The sequence below is a fragment of the Sinocyclocheilus anshuiensis genome, unplaced genomic scaffold (genome assembly GCF_001515605.1).
Source record: "Sinocyclocheilus anshuiensis isolate Anshui unplaced genomic scaffold, SAMN03320099.WGS_v1.1 scaffold278, whole genome shotgun sequence".
Taxonomy (NCBI): domain Eukaryota; kingdom Metazoa; phylum Chordata; class Actinopteri; order Cypriniformes; family Cyprinidae; genus Sinocyclocheilus; species Sinocyclocheilus anshuiensis.
Window position 1 is genome coordinate 2,570,493 of NW_015546072.1, and position 20,651 is coordinate 2,591,143.

General features: G+C 41.5%; 1 protein-coding gene across 1 annotated transcript in view; it reads left to right on the forward strand.

The window, feature by feature from the left end:
- The window catches only part of LOC107699687 (collagen alpha-1(XXVII) chain B-like), a 79,455-nt gene that overhangs the window by 13,502 nt on the left and 45,302 nt on the right, over window positions 1-20,651 (forward strand). The window contains exons 4-7 of the mRNA XM_016501022.1: window positions 1,930-1,983; window positions 14,406-14,459; window positions 16,557-16,610; window positions 17,754-17,807. Of these exons, the coding sequence (XP_016356508.1) occupies window positions 1,930-1,983; window positions 14,406-14,459; window positions 16,557-16,610; window positions 17,754-17,807 (216 nt within the window). The remainder of the gene's footprint in view (window positions 1-1,929; window positions 1,984-14,405; window positions 14,460-16,556; window positions 16,611-17,753; window positions 17,808-20,651) is intronic.

A 20,651-nucleotide genomic window follows, 5' to 3' on the forward strand; every position in this document is an offset into this window, starting at 1 on the left:
GGGCTATAGTGTGACTATAGTGTGAAGTCAGCAGGGAAAGAATCCTAACAGCCATCACCAGGACGACAGACCAAAATGGTGGTGGTGGGTTTTTAGATGCTTGCAAACATTGCAACCCAACATTGGTACGCTAAAGCAACTAATATCAATTGGATGGCGAATCATTTAAACAAAGGATGCATTGTTATTGGATAAGAATTAATTAAATCAGTCAATCATGTAACAGACTTGCTAATTACTACTACAAGTCTTCCTGGATTAGTTTCCATTTCTTGTGCTTAAGTGTCACCTTTTCCAAGACAGGAATTAAAACAAGCTTTGATGGGAGCAGAATTGTGCTCTACTGAAAGTGAGCTTATATTTGCTATAAAGTCTGCCAACTTCATCCAACACTAGTATGCAGTGTGTTGTTTATGGTACTGTACATACAGTCACAGTGAAGTCCTGAGCTATTTTCCAGCAACAAACAACAACCAGATGTGCCGTTCAGTATGGCTATCACACAGATAGCACTGTGCATTTTCAGGAGCGATCCCCTTAAGCAACTACTATAAAAGGCCTTGTTTCCTCCTTTTCTAATCTTTTCATACTATCCTGGAGGCAGAGAGAGAAAAATAGATAGCTTTCATTCAGGAAATTTGCCACGTGGAAGAGAAAGAGTAGGGGGCTCAATGGAGATCTTCTGTCTTTCTTTCTCTCTGGAGCTCAAAATTACCATATTAATTTCATTCATATCAAGCAGACACTCTGTGCACAATGTCTTTTGGTTTATTATGTTGATCTTACACCATAGAGTCCTAATGATTATTATAATGTTGAGTGAGGCAGAGCTCACTTTACTTGAACAACGACGTTTATTGTACAAAAACCAAAAAAGTCAACATATTCATGAAATTCATGTTTATTTAGAGTTTTATAGCAGAGTTTTTGAAAACATTAGTAACATAAACATTTTAAATGATCTTTTATTAGCTAGTGCTCCTTACAAAATGAGTAGAAACAGGAAACCTGAAAACACTGTGGAGTCCTGGCAGCATCACTCTCAGTATGAGTATGTGGGATATTGCCAGCTCTACAGGTGTTACAAAACATTGCCATGGTTTGTCTCATAGAATTTATTTGTAAGCAACACTTTTTAAAGCAACATTTTCCATTTGCTCAATGTTGTCATCAGATGTGTACAGTATGCCACTTACTGTAGATGGGTACTGACACATTTTTGCAAATTCTGAAGAAACTTGCAGCTACATTACATCAAAATGGACAATAATTATTAAAGTCCTTCACTGACATTGGCAAACATTTGTGATCGTTCTTGCCGGATGTACAAGTAATGCTTGACATGATATTTCAGACCTGCTTGTGCTCTTGTTCTTTTTCTCTTCTGAACAAGTGAAAGGAAAACACAATTCTATGAACACTGACCTCTTGTTAAATGCAAGTTCAGTTAATTAATGTGTGTAATTGATTCAAAGCTAGATGATGCACAAAATTAACATAAGCACCAGTGATTGAAACCAGTGCCATTAAAACAAGCCAATAAGTGCAGCAGTATGGACACAGTTTATTGAAAACAATGGCAGTCCAGTTTTGATTAAAATGTAACTTCAGTTTTCCCAAAGACGTTTTCAAAGAAAAATCCTGCCTTTTCTAAACCAGTTTTCAACCTGTTATATTTTAAAAATACTCTACTTCAGCAATTATTTTTTCAATTTCTTTTCAATTTAATCTTCATTTTTTTAGACAATATGTATTTGCATGTTTAATGGTTTAAGTCAAAAAGTATCCTATAACATTGACTAGGGTTCATTAGCTCCATCCAATAGTGGGATTACTGCCCTGTTTGGGATTTAATTCAATGTCAGCAGGTAGATATTTACCACTAAATGACCCATTTGTCACAATTTTCCCTCCCTTTTTGTCTTTCAGGGACCTACAGGACCTCCTGGCAAGCCAGGATTACCAGGAAAGAGAGGGCCCAGGGTAAGCTTGTTAAATCTTTCACTTATTTTTCATGTCTCTGTTGCTTAGGAGATCTCAGTTTTTTCTTCATCCAAGTCACTGTAATATTTCTCTGGATGTTACTTTAATGGACTTCAGTTTGCCAAAGCTGCATTAAAGGGTGATGAAATTGGAATTTGTACTTATAGTAGCACAAACCAGACAACCATGTTCCAGTTTCAATATCACTCCAGTTGTTACTCCATCTAGGACACCAGAATAACATGTTCTGTTTGTCAGGTGTCTTAGATGGAGTAACTACATTGTAAAATAAATTAGCAGTTCTGAAGTCCATATGTGGCAAATATTGCAAACAGATTATGCCTAACTATGTCATTAATTTTTGAGGCTGAGGTGCATTTTTTTATTTATGGTCAAGGACGATTAGTTCCTATTAAACACTAATTAGCCATATGTGGGTCTGAAACCAAGTTTAACTTTGCATTTCAGATGGCCTGCACTCAAAAAATTATTTTTACTGCTTGTTTGACTTCCATGTAGATTCTAGATTCTGTGCAGTCAGTTCAACTGTAAAATGAATGTTTGCTTAGTCCATTTGCATTGGGACTTTATGAATACTTTTCATTGGCAATAACTGGATGTAGGCAAATTTGCATCCAGACCAACACCAACACAGATATGTTGAAAATATAAACACTAAATTAAAATATGGTTATTTCCATCTAGCTTCCCTAGTGAAAACATCTCTAGGTTACGTATGTAACCATGGTTCCCCAAAGGGAACGAGACACTGCGTCGAACGCTTTGGGAACGCCCCCGACGAGACCACGTTCTGAAGCATGTGTGAAATCAGTCCAATAGAGAAGTGAGACATCACAAGTGGGGTGATGTGAGCAACCAGGAAGCATAAAGGCGCATCCGGCAAGCGCACATGTTAGCTTCTGCAGAAGCGAGCGCCTGCAGGGACGCAGGGACGCAGGGAGTATGGCAGGGAGACGCAGCATCTCGTTCCCTTCGGGGAACCATGGTTACATATGTAACCTAGAGACGTTCCCCTTCAGGAACTCGAGCTGCGTCAAACGCTTTGGGGATGAGATTACCCACTGCGCCATACGAGCAAGTCCCTGTCTGGTCTGTATCTGGCGAGCACATCAAGATGAGAGAACTTGGTACCCTGGGGTAGATGTCAGGTCCAGGCTGTAGAAATGGGTGAATGTGTGCGGAGAGGACCAGCCTGCCGCAGCACAAACATCTTGAAGGGCCACGCCCACTGATAAGGCCTTGGAGGCCGCCATACCCCTAGTCGAGTGCGCTCTGACCCCTATGGGTGACTGGAGGCCAGATGACTCATAGGCCAGTGTGATGGTCTCAACCACCCACCAACGTTTGCTTGGTCACTGGAACCCCTTTCTTAGGTGGACCAAAGCAAACAAATAACTGATCTGCCTTACACCACTGGGCAGCGCAGATTGAGTCTTTCCTGGCCTGCTTCCTGGAAGGGAGGAGGACAAAAGGCTTGCAGTACAATGGGACCCGGCAAGGAAGTGGGCACTTTAAGGACATGGTGCCCTAGCCATGCCCGGGGCGAACTCCAGGCACGATACAGAGAGTGCCTGAAGGTCCCCTATCCTCTTCAGTGAGGATATAGCGAATAAGAATATCGTCTTAAGCATGAGGAGCTTGTCAGAGATATCTTCAATGGGTTCAAAGGGAACTTTGCACAGAGCCTCCAGAACCACTGCCAGGTCCCATGAGGGCACCTTGGTGCGCTGTACTAGCCTCAGTCTCCGTGTGCCACGGAGGAAACGTGTAACTAACGAGTGTTTCCCCAATGACTGACCACCCTGAAGGGCATGGTAAGCAGCTATGGCCGCCACGTAAACCTTCAGAGTAGAGAGATAACCCTGCGGAGAATCGCTCCTGCAGAAACTCCAGAACTGAACCAACTGGGCAGTTGACTGGGTCCTGCAGTCACTGTCCGCACCAAGAAGTGAAAAGTTTCCACTTCAAGGCGTGGCGGGAGCTCTGAACTGGAGAATGGTCTCAACAACCTCAGTTGAGAGACCGGGTGCTATGAGCTGTGCCCCCTCAGGGGCCACGCCCACAACTTCCATAACTCCGGGCAGGGGTGAAAGATCAATAGACACAGATCTATGATCGGACGCAACCCCCCATCCTTCTTCGGAACAATGAAGTAACAGCTGTAGAACCATGATTCTCTTGAGAGAGGAGGAACAGGTTCTATGGCCTCCTTCCTCAAGAGAGTTTCTACTTCTTGATCCAATACCCGAGCCTGCTGTTATGTTGGAATAACCCCGTTGAAGCGAGGTGGATGAGAACCGAACTGAATTCTGTAACCTCTCTCTTCAGGGGGCAGGACCCATTGTGAGACATTTGGCAGAAGCTTCCACGCTGTCAGAAAGTCTACTAAGGGAACCAGTCTCTCGAGACTGGCCTCTGGTGTCACTAGAGGAGCCACTTCGGTGCCCTGAAGCGGTTGACTGGCAGGGAACGACCGACCTGACTGCTTTAGCGCCCTCATCTGAGGGGGCGAGCTTTCCCGTGCCGTACCGTCGCCGGGCGGCAACTGGGAAATTTGCTCACGGGAGCCCACTGAACCCTGAAGCACCAGGGCTGGCAGGGGTATCAGTGAAGCTCCCTGAGGGCACTGAGGAGGATCGGGCACCATATACTGAGGTGTGTACCTCTCCTCCCTAGGGGGCGCTGCCCTCAGGGCCCCGCCCCCTGATGCGGGGGGTTGTACGGGTCACGACACTCTGCTTCTGGGTCTGGCGGTATGAGGAGCTAGAGGAGCTAGACTCAGCAGTCCCAAAGATCTGGGGGCGGCGAGGGAGGAAACGCTGGAATGCCGCTGCTTGCTTCTTCACCTCCTAAAACCTCTCGACGACAGTATCGACTGCACCGTCGAAGAGGCCAGAAGATGATAGCGGGGCATCCAGGAAGAAGAATCTGTCCTTGTCTTGCAGTTCGGACAGATTCAACCACAGGTGTCGCTCCGTTGCCACCACCATGTCTCTGGCCGTTTTCTTGGTGTCTCGAAGCGACAGGTCTGTGGCCCGACAGAGTTCGACGACTACGTCGGATTCCTCTTCCTCCCTATCATCCAGGTCTTTTAGCAGGTCGGCCTGGTACGCCTGCAACACCGCCATAGTGTGCAGACACGCACCGGCCTGACCTGCCGCCGTATACGCTTTCCCAACCAGGCTGGATGTCAGTCTTACTGTCCTAGTGGGAAGCTTCGGGGCCTTCAGGGATGATGCTGAGGATGGGGACAGATAGCTCGCGAGTGTCTGTTCCACCACCAGCATCGCCCCATATCCCTTCTCATTCAGCCCTGTGATGTTAGAATAATTGGATACTGTGGGACGAATATCGTTTATCCCACGATCTCGAAAGCTCAGAATGGAGATCGGGGAAAAAAGGAAGGCCCCGACGTGAAGGTTGCGATCTGGCTTTAAGGAAACGCTCGTCCAACTTGCTCTTGGGACGAGCATCCTGTTTCTCGGCTGGCCATTCGATATTTAATTTAGCTACAGCACGAGTAACAACCTCCACGGGCTCCTCATATGCAAGGGACTGTGGTGGCGAGTCCACAATCTCCTCCGTGTCGACGCTCATCACATCAACCTCCTCGGAGGAAGATAGATGAAGCGTCTGGCCCAGGCTGTAGAAATGGGTGAATGTGTGCGGAGAGGACCAGCCTGCCGCAGCACAAACATCTTGAAGGGCCACGCCCACTGATAAGGCCTTGGAGGCCGCCATACCCCTAGTCGAGTGCGCTCTGACCCCTATGGGTGACTGGAGGCCAGATGACTCATAGGCCAGTGTGATGGTCTCAACCACCCACCAACGTTTGCTTGGTCACTGGAACCCCTTTCTTAGGTGGACCAAAGCAAACAAATAACTGATCTGCCTTACACCACTGGGCAGCGCAGATTGAGTCTTTCCTGGCCTGCTTCCTGGAAGGGAGGAGGACAAAAGGCTTGCAGTACAATGGGACCCGGCAAGGAAGTGGGCACTTTAAGGACATGGTGCCCTAGCCATGCCCGGGGCGAACTCCAGGCACGATACAGAGAGTGCCTGAAGGTCCCCTATCCTCTTCAGTGAGGATATAGCGAATAAGAATATCGTCTTAAGCATGAGGAGCTTGTCAGAGATATCTTCAATGGGTTCAAAGGGAACTTTGCACAGAGCCTCCAGAACCACTGCCAGGTCCCATGAGGGCACCTTGGTGCGCTGTACTAGCCTCAGTCTCCGTGTGCCACGGAGGAAACGTGTAACTAACGAGTGTTTCCCCAATGACTGACCACCCTGAAGGGCATGGTAAGCAGCTATGGCCGCCACGTAAACCTTCAGAGTAGAGAGATAACCCTGCGGAGAATCGCTCCTGCAGAAACTCCAGAACTGAACCAACTGGGCAGTTGACTGGGTCCTGCAGTCACTGTCCGCACCAAGAAGTGAAAAGTTTCCACTTCAAGGCGTGGCGGGAGCTCTGAACTGGAGAATGGTCTCAACAACCTCAGTTGAGAGACCGGGTGCTATGAGCTGTGCCCCCTCAGGGGCCACGCCCACAACTTCCATAACTCCGGGCAGGGGTGAAAGATCAATAGACACAGATCTATGATCGGACGCAACCCCCCATCCTTCTTCGGAACAATGAAGTAACAGCTGTAGAACCATGATTCTCTTGAGAGAGGAGGAACAGGTTCTATGGCCTCCTTCCTCAAGAGAGTTTCTACTTCTTGATCCAATACCCGAGCCTGCTGTTATGTTGGAATAACCCCGTTGAAGCGAGGTGGATGAGAACCGAACTGAATTCTGTAACCTCTCTCTTCAGTGTGCAGGACCCATTGTGAGACATTTGGCAGAAGCTTCCACGCTGTCAGAAAGTCTACTAAGGGAACCAGTCTCTCGAGACTGGCCTCTGGTGTCACTAGAGGAGCCACTTCGGTGCCCTGAAGCGGTTGACTGGCAGGGAACGACCGACCTGACTGCTTTAGCGCCCTCATCTGAGGGGGCGAGCTTTCCCGTGCCGTACCGTCGCCGGGCGGCAACTGGGAAATTTGCTCACGGGAGCCCACTGAACCCTGAAGCACCAGGGCTGGCAGGGGTATCAGTGAAGCTCCCTGAGGGCACTGAGGAGGATCGGGCACCATATACTGAGGTGTGTACCTCTCCTCCCCAGGGTGGGCTGCCCTCAGGGTCCGGACGATGGAATTGTCAGGACCACTTGGCCGAGGTCCTCTTGGACATAATAACGGTCCCCAGATCAGCTTTATGTTTAGAGTACCCCGACCGCGAGCGCCGCCCCGCCCCCTGATCTTTCTGCTGCGGGGGGTTGTACGGGTCACGACACTCTGCTTCTGGGTCTGGCGGTATGAGGAGCTAGACTGCTCCCGCTCAGCAGTCCCAAAGATCTGGGGGCGGCGAGGGAGGAAACGCTGGAATGCCGCTGCTTGCTTCTTCACCTCCTAAAACCTCTCGACGACAGTATCGACTGCACCGTCGAAGAGGCCAGAAGATGATAGCGGGGCATCCAGGAAGAAGAATCTGTCCTTGTCTTGCAGTTCGGACAGATTCAACCACAGGTGTCGCTCCGTTGCCACCACCATGTCTCTGGCCGTTTTCTTGGTGTCTCGAAGCGACAGGTCTGTGGCCCGACAGAGTTCGACGACTACGTCGGATTCCTCTTCCTCCCTATCATCCAGGTCTTTTAGCAGGTCGGCCTGGTACGCCTGCAACACCGCCATAGTGTGCAGACACGCAATGGCTTGACCTGCCGCCATATAAGCTTTCCCAACCAGGTTTGATGTCAGTTTTACTGGCCTGGTGGGAAGCTTCGGGCCTTCAGGGACGATGCTGAGGACGGGGAGAGATAGCTCGCACAAATCGTGTGTATCCCCACCCGAGAGATAGCGTGGGCAGGGAGGAAGACATGACTTGAAACGCCGTCCGCTCGCCACAGATTTTGATTTACGCTTAGGCATGCTTTTGCATAAACACACACCACAGACGCACTCGCTGAAGAGCAAGAAGCTAACATGTGCGCTTGCCGGATGCGCCTTTATGCTTCCTGGTTGCTCACGTCACCCCGCTCGTAACGTCTCACTTCTCTATTGGACTGATTTCACACATGCTTCAGAACGTGGTCTCGCCGGGGGCGTTCCCAAAGCGTTCGACGCAGCTCGAGTTCCTGAAGGGGAAATAAATATACTAAACTGCATTTAAAATATAATTTCAATATATAGTTTGAAATATAATTTATTGCTAAGTATACTACAAATGCATTTACATATTTATGTACTTAATAAAAATACCCTGCAATTGTACTTTTGGGATACTAAACTGGTATGCTTGAAGTCTGCTAAATTGGAACAACTAATTTTGTACTTAATGCACTTTAATTTTGCGGAAGTAGTTTAATTTGTAGTCCAACTAAACATATACTGTACGGAAGTATATTTGATTGTGCTAAAGAAGAACTGTTGCAAGTATACTTTAGATACTTTAAATATCTTGCATTTAAAGACCGATATTATTCAAAGATCACACAATCCTCATCAATAGTGACATTAAAGGGCTTAGGCTTAATATTAAGAAATGTGCAATGTGCACAAGAAGTACTCCAAATAATGTTTAATTATAATTTTTATATCAGTAAGTCTTGAATGATATGTCAGTAAATATGTTAATAGATTTGAACTAGTATGAAATAAAATGAATTTTAAATGTACTGATTTTTTACTAAGGCTGTTGTATGTCAGAAATTGTATCCAAGGTTTGGTAAAAAGAAAAATGCATTTAAAATGTGTAGTGAAATTATTTGTTTATGCTACAAGACTAACACATTTTTTTGTTGAATAGACTTTTTTTGGCAACAACATTTTACTCAATTTACAGTATGTAAGCTCATTGAAATATGCTTTTGTTACAAACTGATATTTTATCATCAGGACGAGTACCTTTTAGAAATTACTCTTTGCTAGTAAGGTTGTAATTGAGAGTGAAAGAAAGCAGGAGACAATGAGATATCAGTTAGTCAGTGATTCAAAGAGACTTCCCTGGGTGGAAGTCTAGATGTTTTGTGTGTAAGATACCTGCCCTGGCCTATGAGACTGCCCTTTAGAGAGGCCCCTGAGGGCTGGACTGTGGGAATCCAATCTGTTGAGCTAAAGAAAGGCCTCTTTGTAGCAGTCTTATTAAAGGCATTTAAAGCCTCACCGGTGCTCACCGGCTCTTAAGCTCTCCAGAGTTGCTGGTCAAGAGCCTTGGGATCCCACATCATTAGTCAGTGCAGTAAGGTACCATTTCCAAGAATATACCATGAAACACCTGATATTAAAAAAAGTTTTGCTTATATTTTATAATATTAAAGTTCATTATGTTTTGTTTCTGCAGTGCTTGTTATATTTAACTGTCAGTTTTCATAAGCAATTCATATGCAAGATAAAATTTAGTTCCGAGTACATTCTGAGTTAAATCTGTTAATTCTTATACTGATACTTTTTGTAATTTTGTAATTAATTAAGGCATCTTCACTGTAATGTAAGATTAAGATAACAAATGAATCTCAATTACACAATCTAATCTTAGAAAGAGTTTATAAATTGGCACAGATGTACAGGTATGATTTTTAAAACATCTTACTGAAGGACACAATGGTGATAAAGCAGATCCATATCATTTACAGGCACTTTTTTATTCACAGGGGTTTCATTCTTCATTTATTGTATCTAAATTAACTATCTAATTGAGTTTCTTATTGTACTTGAAAGTTGAAGCTACATTAATTAATGTAAAATCAGCCGTTTTTTCTCAAGATGGAATAGGGCTGCACGATAAATCGCATGCGATTATCATGCGCATCTCATCAGTTTCTAGTCTGGAGAAGAAAGGTATGTTTACTATAGCGAATGTACAGCGAATTTGCCTATAGTCCAGTGGTTCTCAAAGTGTGGGGCGGGCGCGAGTCATCAGCAGAAAAAGAAAATAAATAAAACAGTAAACAGCCAAAGGATGTAATTCAGAATGGGAGATGGATCGGTTTGTGAAAGGGAAGAGAAAAGCCATAGATGAAGTCGCACAGACCCAGGCAGGTGCTGGTCATTTAAAAGCTAAATGCAGAAAATATGACGAGGCATATCTTGCTCTCGGCTTCACTCACTGTGTCTATACCGCCAGATGTTTTTATAGGTTTAAAGGGGGGCGCAACCAAAAAAGTTTGAGAACCACTGCTATAGTCAAAAGCACAGCTCACGCAAAAGTCAGTTTCAAACCAAGAAGTTTTCTGTTGCTCAATGTGGCAAATTCATGTGGCCATCTTGAACCTGTTGCAAAACCTACGTGTGAAAATCTTTTGCACTTACACTAAATTTTGAATGCATGGATTCCGATTGAAACAACTGGATTTCGTTGAATAGTAGTAAATGTGAATCACTTTCCCATTTCTGTGTTAGCTTCTTTTTAAAGCTCAGTTGGGATAGTTTTTTTTTTTTTGTTCCTGATGCAATGTCATTTCCTTATGGCCACATGGACATTTTGTCTAATAATTGTTTTTGAATACAAAAAAGCAATTTCCGACAGTTTCCTTTTTTTTTTTTTAGTGACTACACCAAATATGGTAGTGTTTATGTAGTAATTCATCCCTCAGGTCTCTCACAACTGCACAGAACTGTAAACCATTCCCTTCTGTGTCACCATGTGCTGGGTCATGTGGTCTGTCAGGGTTGTCTGGTGTGAATCAAAGCCTCATAGATGACAGACAAGAGTGTTGGACGTACTGTACCAACATAGTAAAATTATCCGATGTACAATTTACAATGCCAAAACTAAAAAGTTCACTTTTAAACGTAATTTATCTTGGTCAAGGGGCCAGGCCAGAAAGATATTCCCTCAAATGCACTGGTAAACATTAGCAGAGGCCTCCTTTGAGCCAGGTCAGGGAACCCTGCCATAAGTCAGCCATTCTCATATATATGAGGCGGAAAGTGACAACCACCGCGCGCGTCTGCCCACACGAGTGCCTGCTGGAGATCTGAAAGTGAGCAGGAGAGATTAACCAATATGTAACTTGATAGGCTTTCTTGATACCCTCCTCTCACTCTCCTCTGATTACTAACCACGGCCACATGTGGAAAACCTGACCAAACATAAAAATGAGGTGGAAATCTGTACATGAGCTTCTTGTAAGTATCTCCATATGGCCAGTTTGTGTGTACTCAGCAGGAAGGGTGATGAATAAGAGCCCCGCTCATGGCTAACCCCAGGTGGATCATATATAAATAATAGTGCTGCCTTAACAAGTAGGCTTAGCATTGGCTCTCGGCATTTAGTCTTTGAATCTCACCATTGCTTGTTATTTGCTCTAACGTGTGAATAAGTTACCTGATGGTTGTCAGCTATCATTCAAAAAAGATTTAAGATGAATATTTTTGAATTGCATGTAAAACTTCCATCCATTTGGATTACACAGTTTTACAAACTAATAAACTTAATGTGATGCATATTTGTCAGTCATGCATAAATTAAAGAAGTAAGATTTCTGTAATAGTACTAATAAACTAAATGTGTTTTAACTGTACAACAACCAGGTTTAAATATTTATAATCAATAAATCAAATTTTTTTACTTTAACTAATTGAATGTTGCATGTTCTACAGCAGGGGTGGGCAAACTTGGCCCTTCCAGGCCACTTTCCTTCAGAGTTTAGCTCCAACCCTAATCAAACACACCTGAACCAGCTAATCACTGTCTTCAAGACTACTAGAAGGCTACAGTCAGGTGAGTCATATCAGAGTTGGATCAAATCTCTGCAGGAAAGTGGCCTGGAAGGGCCAAGTTTGCCCATCACTGTTCTACAGCTAGCCATAACCATGTTCTGGATTTTGTAATGGAATATATTTAATTGATTTCACACTGAACAAATTTATAGTGATTCTAAACTAATTTATGCGGATTCTAATGTATTCAAATTTGAATAAATGCAATTTGAAAATATGATTGTTTAAAAAAAATCAAATGTATGCAAATAGTTAATAATAAACTGTCATGACGTTTTTGAGTGTACCTGTTTCTAACCTGTTTAACTGATGTATGACGGACAAATAATCATCACATTAATTTCATGTTAATACTGTGTAATCCAAATGGATGGAAGTCAAATACATAAATATTTAAAGCAGTTCAAACAAAAATGAAAATATCTACTGAAATTTACTCACCCTCAAGCCATCCAAGATGTAGATGAGTTTGTTTCTTTGGAGAAATTTATACTGCAGCATTACAATACTTGCACACCAATGGAGCCCTTGCAATTATTGATAATCTAAACAGCTGATAAAAATCATCACAATAATCCACAAGTAATGTACACAACTCCATTCCTGAGGAAACAAACTCATCTACATCTCAGATGGCCTTAGAATAAGTACATTTTCAGCAAATTTACATTTTCCATTGAAATATTACTTTAATTTAGGCCTAAATATTTTTTAGAGTGTATCTAATAAGATCCCAAGGTATTTGCTGCAGTAATTTTACACATTATGAAACACAGGGCGAACAGTTGAGTAGTCTTTTCAGCACAAAAACTGACCAGAGATCCATTTAAGTAGCCGCTCAATGTGCTGAAATAGGGCTGTGCCAGAAATTTAATTTATGAGAGATGTTTGTGTACATTTTCTAGTGATCTTGGCAGCAGTAGTCTATCAAATGATGATTAAACAATAGAGAAGAGTTATAACCAGCATAACCAGTATATATAAAGACATGAAATGTTCTGCATCGTAGCAGTGGAGTGATGCTGTACAGTCCCTCTAAAATATGCCAGATGGCAGTCTGCTGCATCCTTCACAGCTTACTTCAGATAAAGAATGCTTAGGATGAGTGCTTTTTTACCTGATTTGCATAAATTCTTGAGTGAATCGGGTGCTAAAACAATGCAGAAAGCATGTGCAAATAAACATCATCAAGCCCAAATCATTCCGCCACAGTATTTGTTCCCTATCAGTGTGGCCTTTAGTTTCGGTTGCCACATATCTAAAGTGACGGCCATTTGGATTGTGACTTTTGCAGTTTGTTGTTTAAGATCACTTCCATTTTGTCTGCTTTACTAACAACAGAGCATATAAATCAGTGTCTAGAGAGCTTTCTTGCACTCTCTCTACTCAAGCCCCCTGGTCGCTGCTGGAAAAGTGAGCTAATGAAGAAAATCATGTCCATATCGTATATGCCAAAAGCATATGCCAGAAGTACCCTTTAAAACACAACACTTTCTTTTTTAAGTGGAGGGCAATTTTCTGAATGCATGCCTTGGGCAAACTATGCTACTTACGTACAGTACTTACCATGAGGGCCAGAATAATGAAAAATGTATGGTTTTTTAACATAGCTTCATTCCCTAAATTTGACTAAGCTGCTTCCCTCAGATTCTGACAGTGTTGGCGACTTTAAGGGACTAAAGGACTAAACGTTTTCCAGGGTTTGAGCTGAAGGTGGGGGGCTGAGAGGTCCTGAACCACTGTAAGAATTAAGGGATCTACTATAAGTCTTTATTTATTGCCCTGACATTTTTTTTTTTCTTTTCGTCACTCATTCTTTCCAAGTTTCTGTCTGAAATTTATAAAGGTGCCTAAGTGCACAATACATAGTTTTATGAGGCATTTACAGATGGGACTGCCACTGTGGATTCATCACTGCTTTAATTTCAAGTTACGTGTTTATACACGTACTGGCATAGATATGCAATTTTACCTGATCTGTTAAAAAATAATAAATTCATTTATCCTTTCACTTAAACCCATGGAGATTTGGGAGAGAAATAATTTGAGCAAAATGTGTCACTACATAGAAGAAAAAAAAACTTTTAGGCTTCCAAAATGCCTGACAATAAAATTTCCACTAAGGGGAAAGTTGTTTGAAGACGGATCAGTTTTGACAGATGTTTTCTTTAATCGGCGGATTGTCTTTGATTTAATTAACTTATGTCGCTTACATCACTGAGGTTCGAATAAATGATCGTTTTATAATTTGATTTAAATCTTGATGCTGTTCATAACTGGGGGAGTTACTCATTTTACCTGCCAAAGTCAATTTTTACTCACATTGGCACTTTGTGAGTGTTAATTTGGGACCCTGATAGCAGCTATTGGACTGGTCATGGTCATGTGCTTCTAAAACAGTCTGGTACATGAGTATTCATTTCACTGACTCTTTTTCTCTCTGTACATCTAATTATCTTTTATGCCCCTCTCCTTTCCTTTCTTGTCTTTTTATTGGCCTTTTATTGTTCGGAAAAAAGAAAAGAAAACAATATTGTGGTTCAAGGCTTGTGACCCAGCTTAAGTCTCCTGCAGTGATTGCACATTAACTATGGAGGAGACAGCGCACAAACACAAGTGAACATGTGTTGTGTTGTTTTGTAGGGTCCCCCTGGTCCGCATGGAAACCCAGGCCGCCCAGGGACCCCCGGACCCAAGGTATGTACCACTGAATACAGATTTGTAATGCTTTTGTGGATGCTAACAAACTAGTTTGCTGGAACTGTGAGGCCCCTTTTGGTTACGCTTTATTTTGATAGTCCACTTTAGACATTCTACTAACTATAAGTAACTTTGCAACTACATGTCAACTAATTCGCATTAATTTGCAACTACATGTCTACTGACTCTCAGAGTAGACTGTTAGGTTAGGTTTAGGGTTAGTAGAGTAAGTTGACATATACTTGCAAACATAGTCTCATAGTCAGTATGTTTTATGTTGTGGACCCATCAAAATAAAGTGTTAGAAGATATTAAGCAGACAGTCTACTAATACTCTAATGACTGCTAGTTGACATGTAGTTGCAAAGTTACTTACTGTTAGTAGAATGTCTAAAGTGGACAATCAAAATAAAGCGTTAACCCCACTTTTGTCTGTTCTTATTTAGTTTTATTTGTTTTTTGTTTTACGAAGCAATTTGTGATGACATTGATCAGTATGTTTGGACATACCATAACAAAAACCCGTGCCCGTAAGATTCAAGTCTTGAACTTATTAGTGAATTCCTCAAACTCAAAGGGGATCATTAAACATATGCATGAGCTTTGATCTACTCAGTGGCTTCTAATTATGAGCCATATGCACTTTAAGTATCACTTTAATAGGTGATTGTGTATTTTTACAACAATGATATCACAAGGTAGACTATGTCAGTAGACTACAGTACTACAATACAAAAACACTACTACTTTGGGACCAATAGAAAACCAGTAACTCTGCCATCTAAGTTTAGCTGTTGTAAATTAAAAGAGAAACAATAAAACATGAGTAGCTCATGAACGTTTATGAACATCTGATGAACGTTGGCAAGAAATATGGGTGAAGTACGAGTTTGACGACATCATTGGACCTGTTTATTTCCATTCACACTTTTCACAGTTGTTCATTTTGCCACATCTGGCTGCTTGTGGAAGTCATACAATAGACCAGGAGAGCAACGATCTTTCTTTGCCATATGAAGGCGAGTCCAAATTTAAAATTCCCATTACTTACTGATACTGCCAGTTGGGACAAGGATGAGACAAATAGAAAGAGGGAAGAGCAAAATGAGAGAGACAGACCCACAAAACTAACACATTAATGCAGTATGTTTGTTGTTGGCTTCCTAGCAGTCGTTTCTCTCTATAAATGTATTCAAATAGCAATTATTTGGTCATTCATTGAGCGGTAAACCATCAAATGATGGATAAAAGAATTATAACTAGCATGTATCCAGAGACACATGGTGTAGACAAGCACACTTTTGGCTTTTAAGAGCCAATTTTGGTGTCTGAATTGCAGTGTTGGAGTGAAGTTGTACATTCACTGCAAAGTACAAGCCTGGTGAATTCTTCACAACCAAGCTCAAAACCTACAAGATTATGCCATGCAAATTGCATTCGGCACAGATTTATGGGCATGTTTGCACTCTTACCTGATTTACATAATTACTTTGGTGAAACAGCCGCAAAAACAATGCCAGAAGCATTGTCAAACAAAAAACAGCTGATTAACTGCTTAGATTGATTGGAGGACAAAATATGCTAGCACTTGTACATGTGTTTGAATCATAACCATAACACATGGCTTCATCCCATTGCCTGAAAAGGCAGAAGAATGTAGTGTGTGAACCCCAGTGTCATTGCAGAGGCTTAGTGTAAACTTATTCTCACTAGCGTACACGTGTCACTCTCTTGTGTAAACAACACTCCTTTCCTTTGCAAGCCTGCATTACTCCATGGAGACTATATAGAAAAATTAAGAGAGGAATTCTGTTACAGTGTTCTGTTTGGAATGGATTTTAGAGCAGGGGTCACAATAACTACCCAGTAACCTCCTCATTTCCTGTGCGATGTATACATGGTTCAAAACAACAGTGAGTGGTGTGTCACTGTATATTGTTTGAAAAGTCTTTTCATTTAAAAGCCTTTTAGGCTGGTATACTCCACTTAACTTTTATGAAAGCTTTGTATAATGTAAATACACCTCATTCTAATATTTTAATTTTTTCCATGAGTGGTAGTTTGGATCAGTTATTTGTCTTCTGTGTGTTACAGGGAAAAAAGGGAGACCCTGGAATCTCACCTGGCAGAGCACCAAATGGAATAAAGGTATGTGTTTTAAAGTATGGAATAATGGAATAAAGAACGGAAACAAATAGAATAAAGTATATTGTGCACTAGCAAACTTTTTTTTCATGCTTAAAATGATGCAAGTTCTTGCATTAATCAACACACTGATTCTTGAAAATAAAAACAAGAAATATATTAAAAAACTATTTAAATTAACTGTTTTTTATCTATTTATTTATTTTCAAATGTCATTTATTCCTGTGATGGCAAAGCTGAGTTTTCAGTCATTATTCCAGTCTTCAGTGTCACGTGATCCTTCAGAAACCATTTTAATATGCTGATTTGCTCAGTTGTGCTGTTTAATATTTTTGTGGAAACCATGATTAATAAGCCTGAAGGACTTGATTAGCTGGATCAGGTCTGTTTAATTAGAGTTGTGAAAGTAGAGTTTAGGGCTGTGGCCCTCCAGGAACTGAGTTTTGCACCCCTACCTTAAGGCCTGGGACACACTAGATTATTTTCAAATCTTAACCGATTTTAAAATGGTGGAGACCACCACAGTTTTAACTGACTTTTAACATTATAATCCTCCTGCCAATTATAGTATCATTTTCATAGTGAGACGAGATCTCACATAGACTTGCGAGATCAAACATGACTTGCGAAGAAATTAGAATAACATAGCAGCAAACAAGTAGCATATACTTCGCTATATACGTGTACCAGAATAGTATGTGCATACTGTACGCACATCATCAGATTTTTGGACAACACTAGCCTGGGCCATTTTTTCACAGTAGAAAACAAAACAAAAGAGACTGAACAACAACAAAACAACAAAATAGCGGAGACTATTATAACAGACGGCTGCATTGACAAGCGCTTGTGTGAGAGGGTTATGAGATAGCGGCAACTTTATCAATCATAACTTCTGGAGAAAATAGAGCAGATGCTGGATAAAGATGAAGCTTTCTAGAGCACATGTGATGACCGCCTGTGTTCATGCAGGCAATCAAATGGAGTATACTTTGAAAAGGTTGCACGTTCGACTATACGCATACGCTAGCGTGCACTTAAAAAAACTGAAGTATACTTTGGACTTAAGTTACAATGTGTGGTGTCTCTGAATATGTTAGCACTGCCAAATTTACCAGGAGTAATTTTCAGTGTTCTCCTTTTTAGGGGGACCCTGGGATATTAGGGCTACCCGGACTACCCGGTCAAGCTGGTCGGAAGGTAAGAGTCATTCTTTGATTCTAGGGAGACTCCACCAATGTCACGTCACAGAACGGATCTAAGCATAGTTCCCAACCCAGATGTTTGGAAATGTTCAGCACACTTAATTTGCAACAGCATAGCATCATGTTTTTCCAGGAAACATTATTGCTTTATCAGCCCTATGCTAAAGTAATCCCTCACATACAGTCATACCACGGTTTATTCTGGATGGTGAGACATCAGTCCAACTCAGCAAATGCGAAACAGGTTCTTGTGTCGAACTCCTCCTAAAATCAGTTGTGTGAAATCCCATTGGAAAAGGTTCTTGTAGTAGACCTCACGGAAGCTTAGAGCATTTCCCCTGCTTTTCTAGAAAGAAACCCAATTTGTTTCAGACATGTCCACCTGACCTTGATGTCCTGGATGCCGCTGTGAATGGGATAGCCAGCGCATGACCTCATTGTAGTCCAATTCCAAGGGATGTCTGTGGAAAATTCCTTTTAAAATTCTGTGGTTTACCTCCATGTAGTGTGTGTATATTATTTTGAAATGTTCTTTACCTAACAGGACCAAATAGGTGTCATTATAGTACAACAGAAGAGGTAATGGGTTCCAAATCAAATGAACAGACAGCACTTTGGCCAGGGCAGAAGTCCTGCTTCAAAACAGTCATATTTCCAGTGAACATATACACTGTCTACACCGCTGAGATGAAATTGGCTCTGCCAGGTCCCTCTACTAACACTTTCAGACAGCCATTTGAAATTGCAGAGACGCCCATATTCACTTTCTCCAAAGCGGAAAATTTGCTATTAAGCTTTTAGAAAACCTTCACAGATGGCATTTTCAGTTGGGTTTGCGAATTTGGCATTCAGTACTTTGGCATTCTGAGAAGTAATTTTATGTGCTGTTGAGTAGCACACGCAGTCACACAACACACCCATACATACAGACCCATACATGTGCGTCGTATTACATCATCAGTTTTACATATATTCATAATCAATTGTGTTTGTTTGAACGTTTGGATCAAAACGACTCCCTGAAACATTGTAAAGTAATGGAATTACCTGGCATTTTCTTTTTCTCCATGTGTTTCCAATCACACAGCCACAGATATAAAACAAAATATTAAAAGCTGGTGGAAAATAGTTGCAGACACTACTTGTGCTAAATTACTGCTGGCAACGAACCATAAAGTTATTCCATCCATGGGCCGTGGCCAAAGAGAAAATCTTGTAACAATAAAACAAATGAAAAATGTAATGCTCAAACGTACCGTAAAGTAACACATGTACAGTAAGTAGAAGTGACACATTTGGTCATATGTGCAGGTAATGATCGATTGGGATTGAGTTATGCTTTTAATTTCAAAATATTGAGCCATGTACAGTCTTTCAATCGTTTCACACTCGCGCTCTGGGGATCAGCAGATGTGGACTCTGGCACAGCTGGACGGTGTGCTGTAATAGGACGAGTGTGGGCTACTAACGTCTGCTTGGAGATTGTAATGCTCCTCCCCTTCTCTTTCTCACTGAGATTCACTGGGACCCTTTTGGCAATGATCGTTTATACACTATATTTGTCATTTGGTTTGTGTAACTGTTTTATAGACCCAAGATGTGAACGGTGAACCGTTGCACGGCATGTATATGTTAGTATTTTTTCTGTGATGTGTCCTGAAGTGATTTCTGTAGAGCTGACTCCACATCATTCGTCATTACAAGCTCCAGATTCCTTTCTTCTTACTCATATTCCCACACTCAGCTGCTCTGTGCTCAATTGCTTATCTAAGTTCTCAGACATAGTTGAACCAGTTTTTGTGTTTTCAAAGCAAAGCATCTAAGGCAAGCATCACTATTATTATTGCTCATAATGAAGTAAAAGGATTTCAAACTCCTTACCCAAAGTATTAAACTAGTAACACTTTTCAATATGGTCCTTGAAGTTAACGTTAGTTAATGCATTAACTGACAATGAGCAATACATTTGTTAGTAATCTTTGTTAATGTTATTTATTTCATTAGCTCATGTCCATTAAATAATATTAACAACATTTATTTTTGATGATTTTAATGATGTCTTGGTAAATGCTAAAAGTAACTTTAATATTAATAAATGTGGTAACTCTTTAGATTAGGGAACCTGTTCACTATTAACCAGTTGTTTATTAGCAGTTTATTCATTAATTATTATTATATTCATATTTACCGGCATATTGGCTGTTTATTATTACTTACAAAGCATATTAATGCATGACCATATTCTAGATCCCATAACCCCACCCAATACCTAAACATGAGTACTACAACAACTACCTTACTTTCTATCAAAAAGCAGCAAATTAGGAGTTCATTGAGGGAAAACTCTTCTAATCTAAATTGTTACTATATATGCTTTAGTGGTATTTGTAATTGTTAGTTAACTAATAGTTAACTTATGTTAACAAATGGAACCCTTACCATTCAATTTTTGCGACAAATGTAAATGACCTTTTTTTTTAATAATAGTGTGCAAATACTTTTCTTTATGATCAGACACAGATTTTGCCACGCAGGCTGTAAAACAGGCAAAAAAAAAAGTTGTTTCTGGTTTGCTGGATTTAAAGAGTTTTTGGACACTTCTGTAGACCCCAGCTACAGTATATCAACTAAAGACCAGCTAAGTCTGGCTTGGAGGCTGGTTTAAGCTGTCTCTTTTAAACATAGGATGGAGTCTTTTAATGTGGTCCATTAAATAACCACCTGGAAACCACCAACCCTCTACATTGCGAGTAAATCATTCTTCGTCAAGCGATCTGTGATATTTTTCAGTTCATTTGAATGGATGCGCAGCGCACCTGTGTTTGTGTATTTGGCGTAA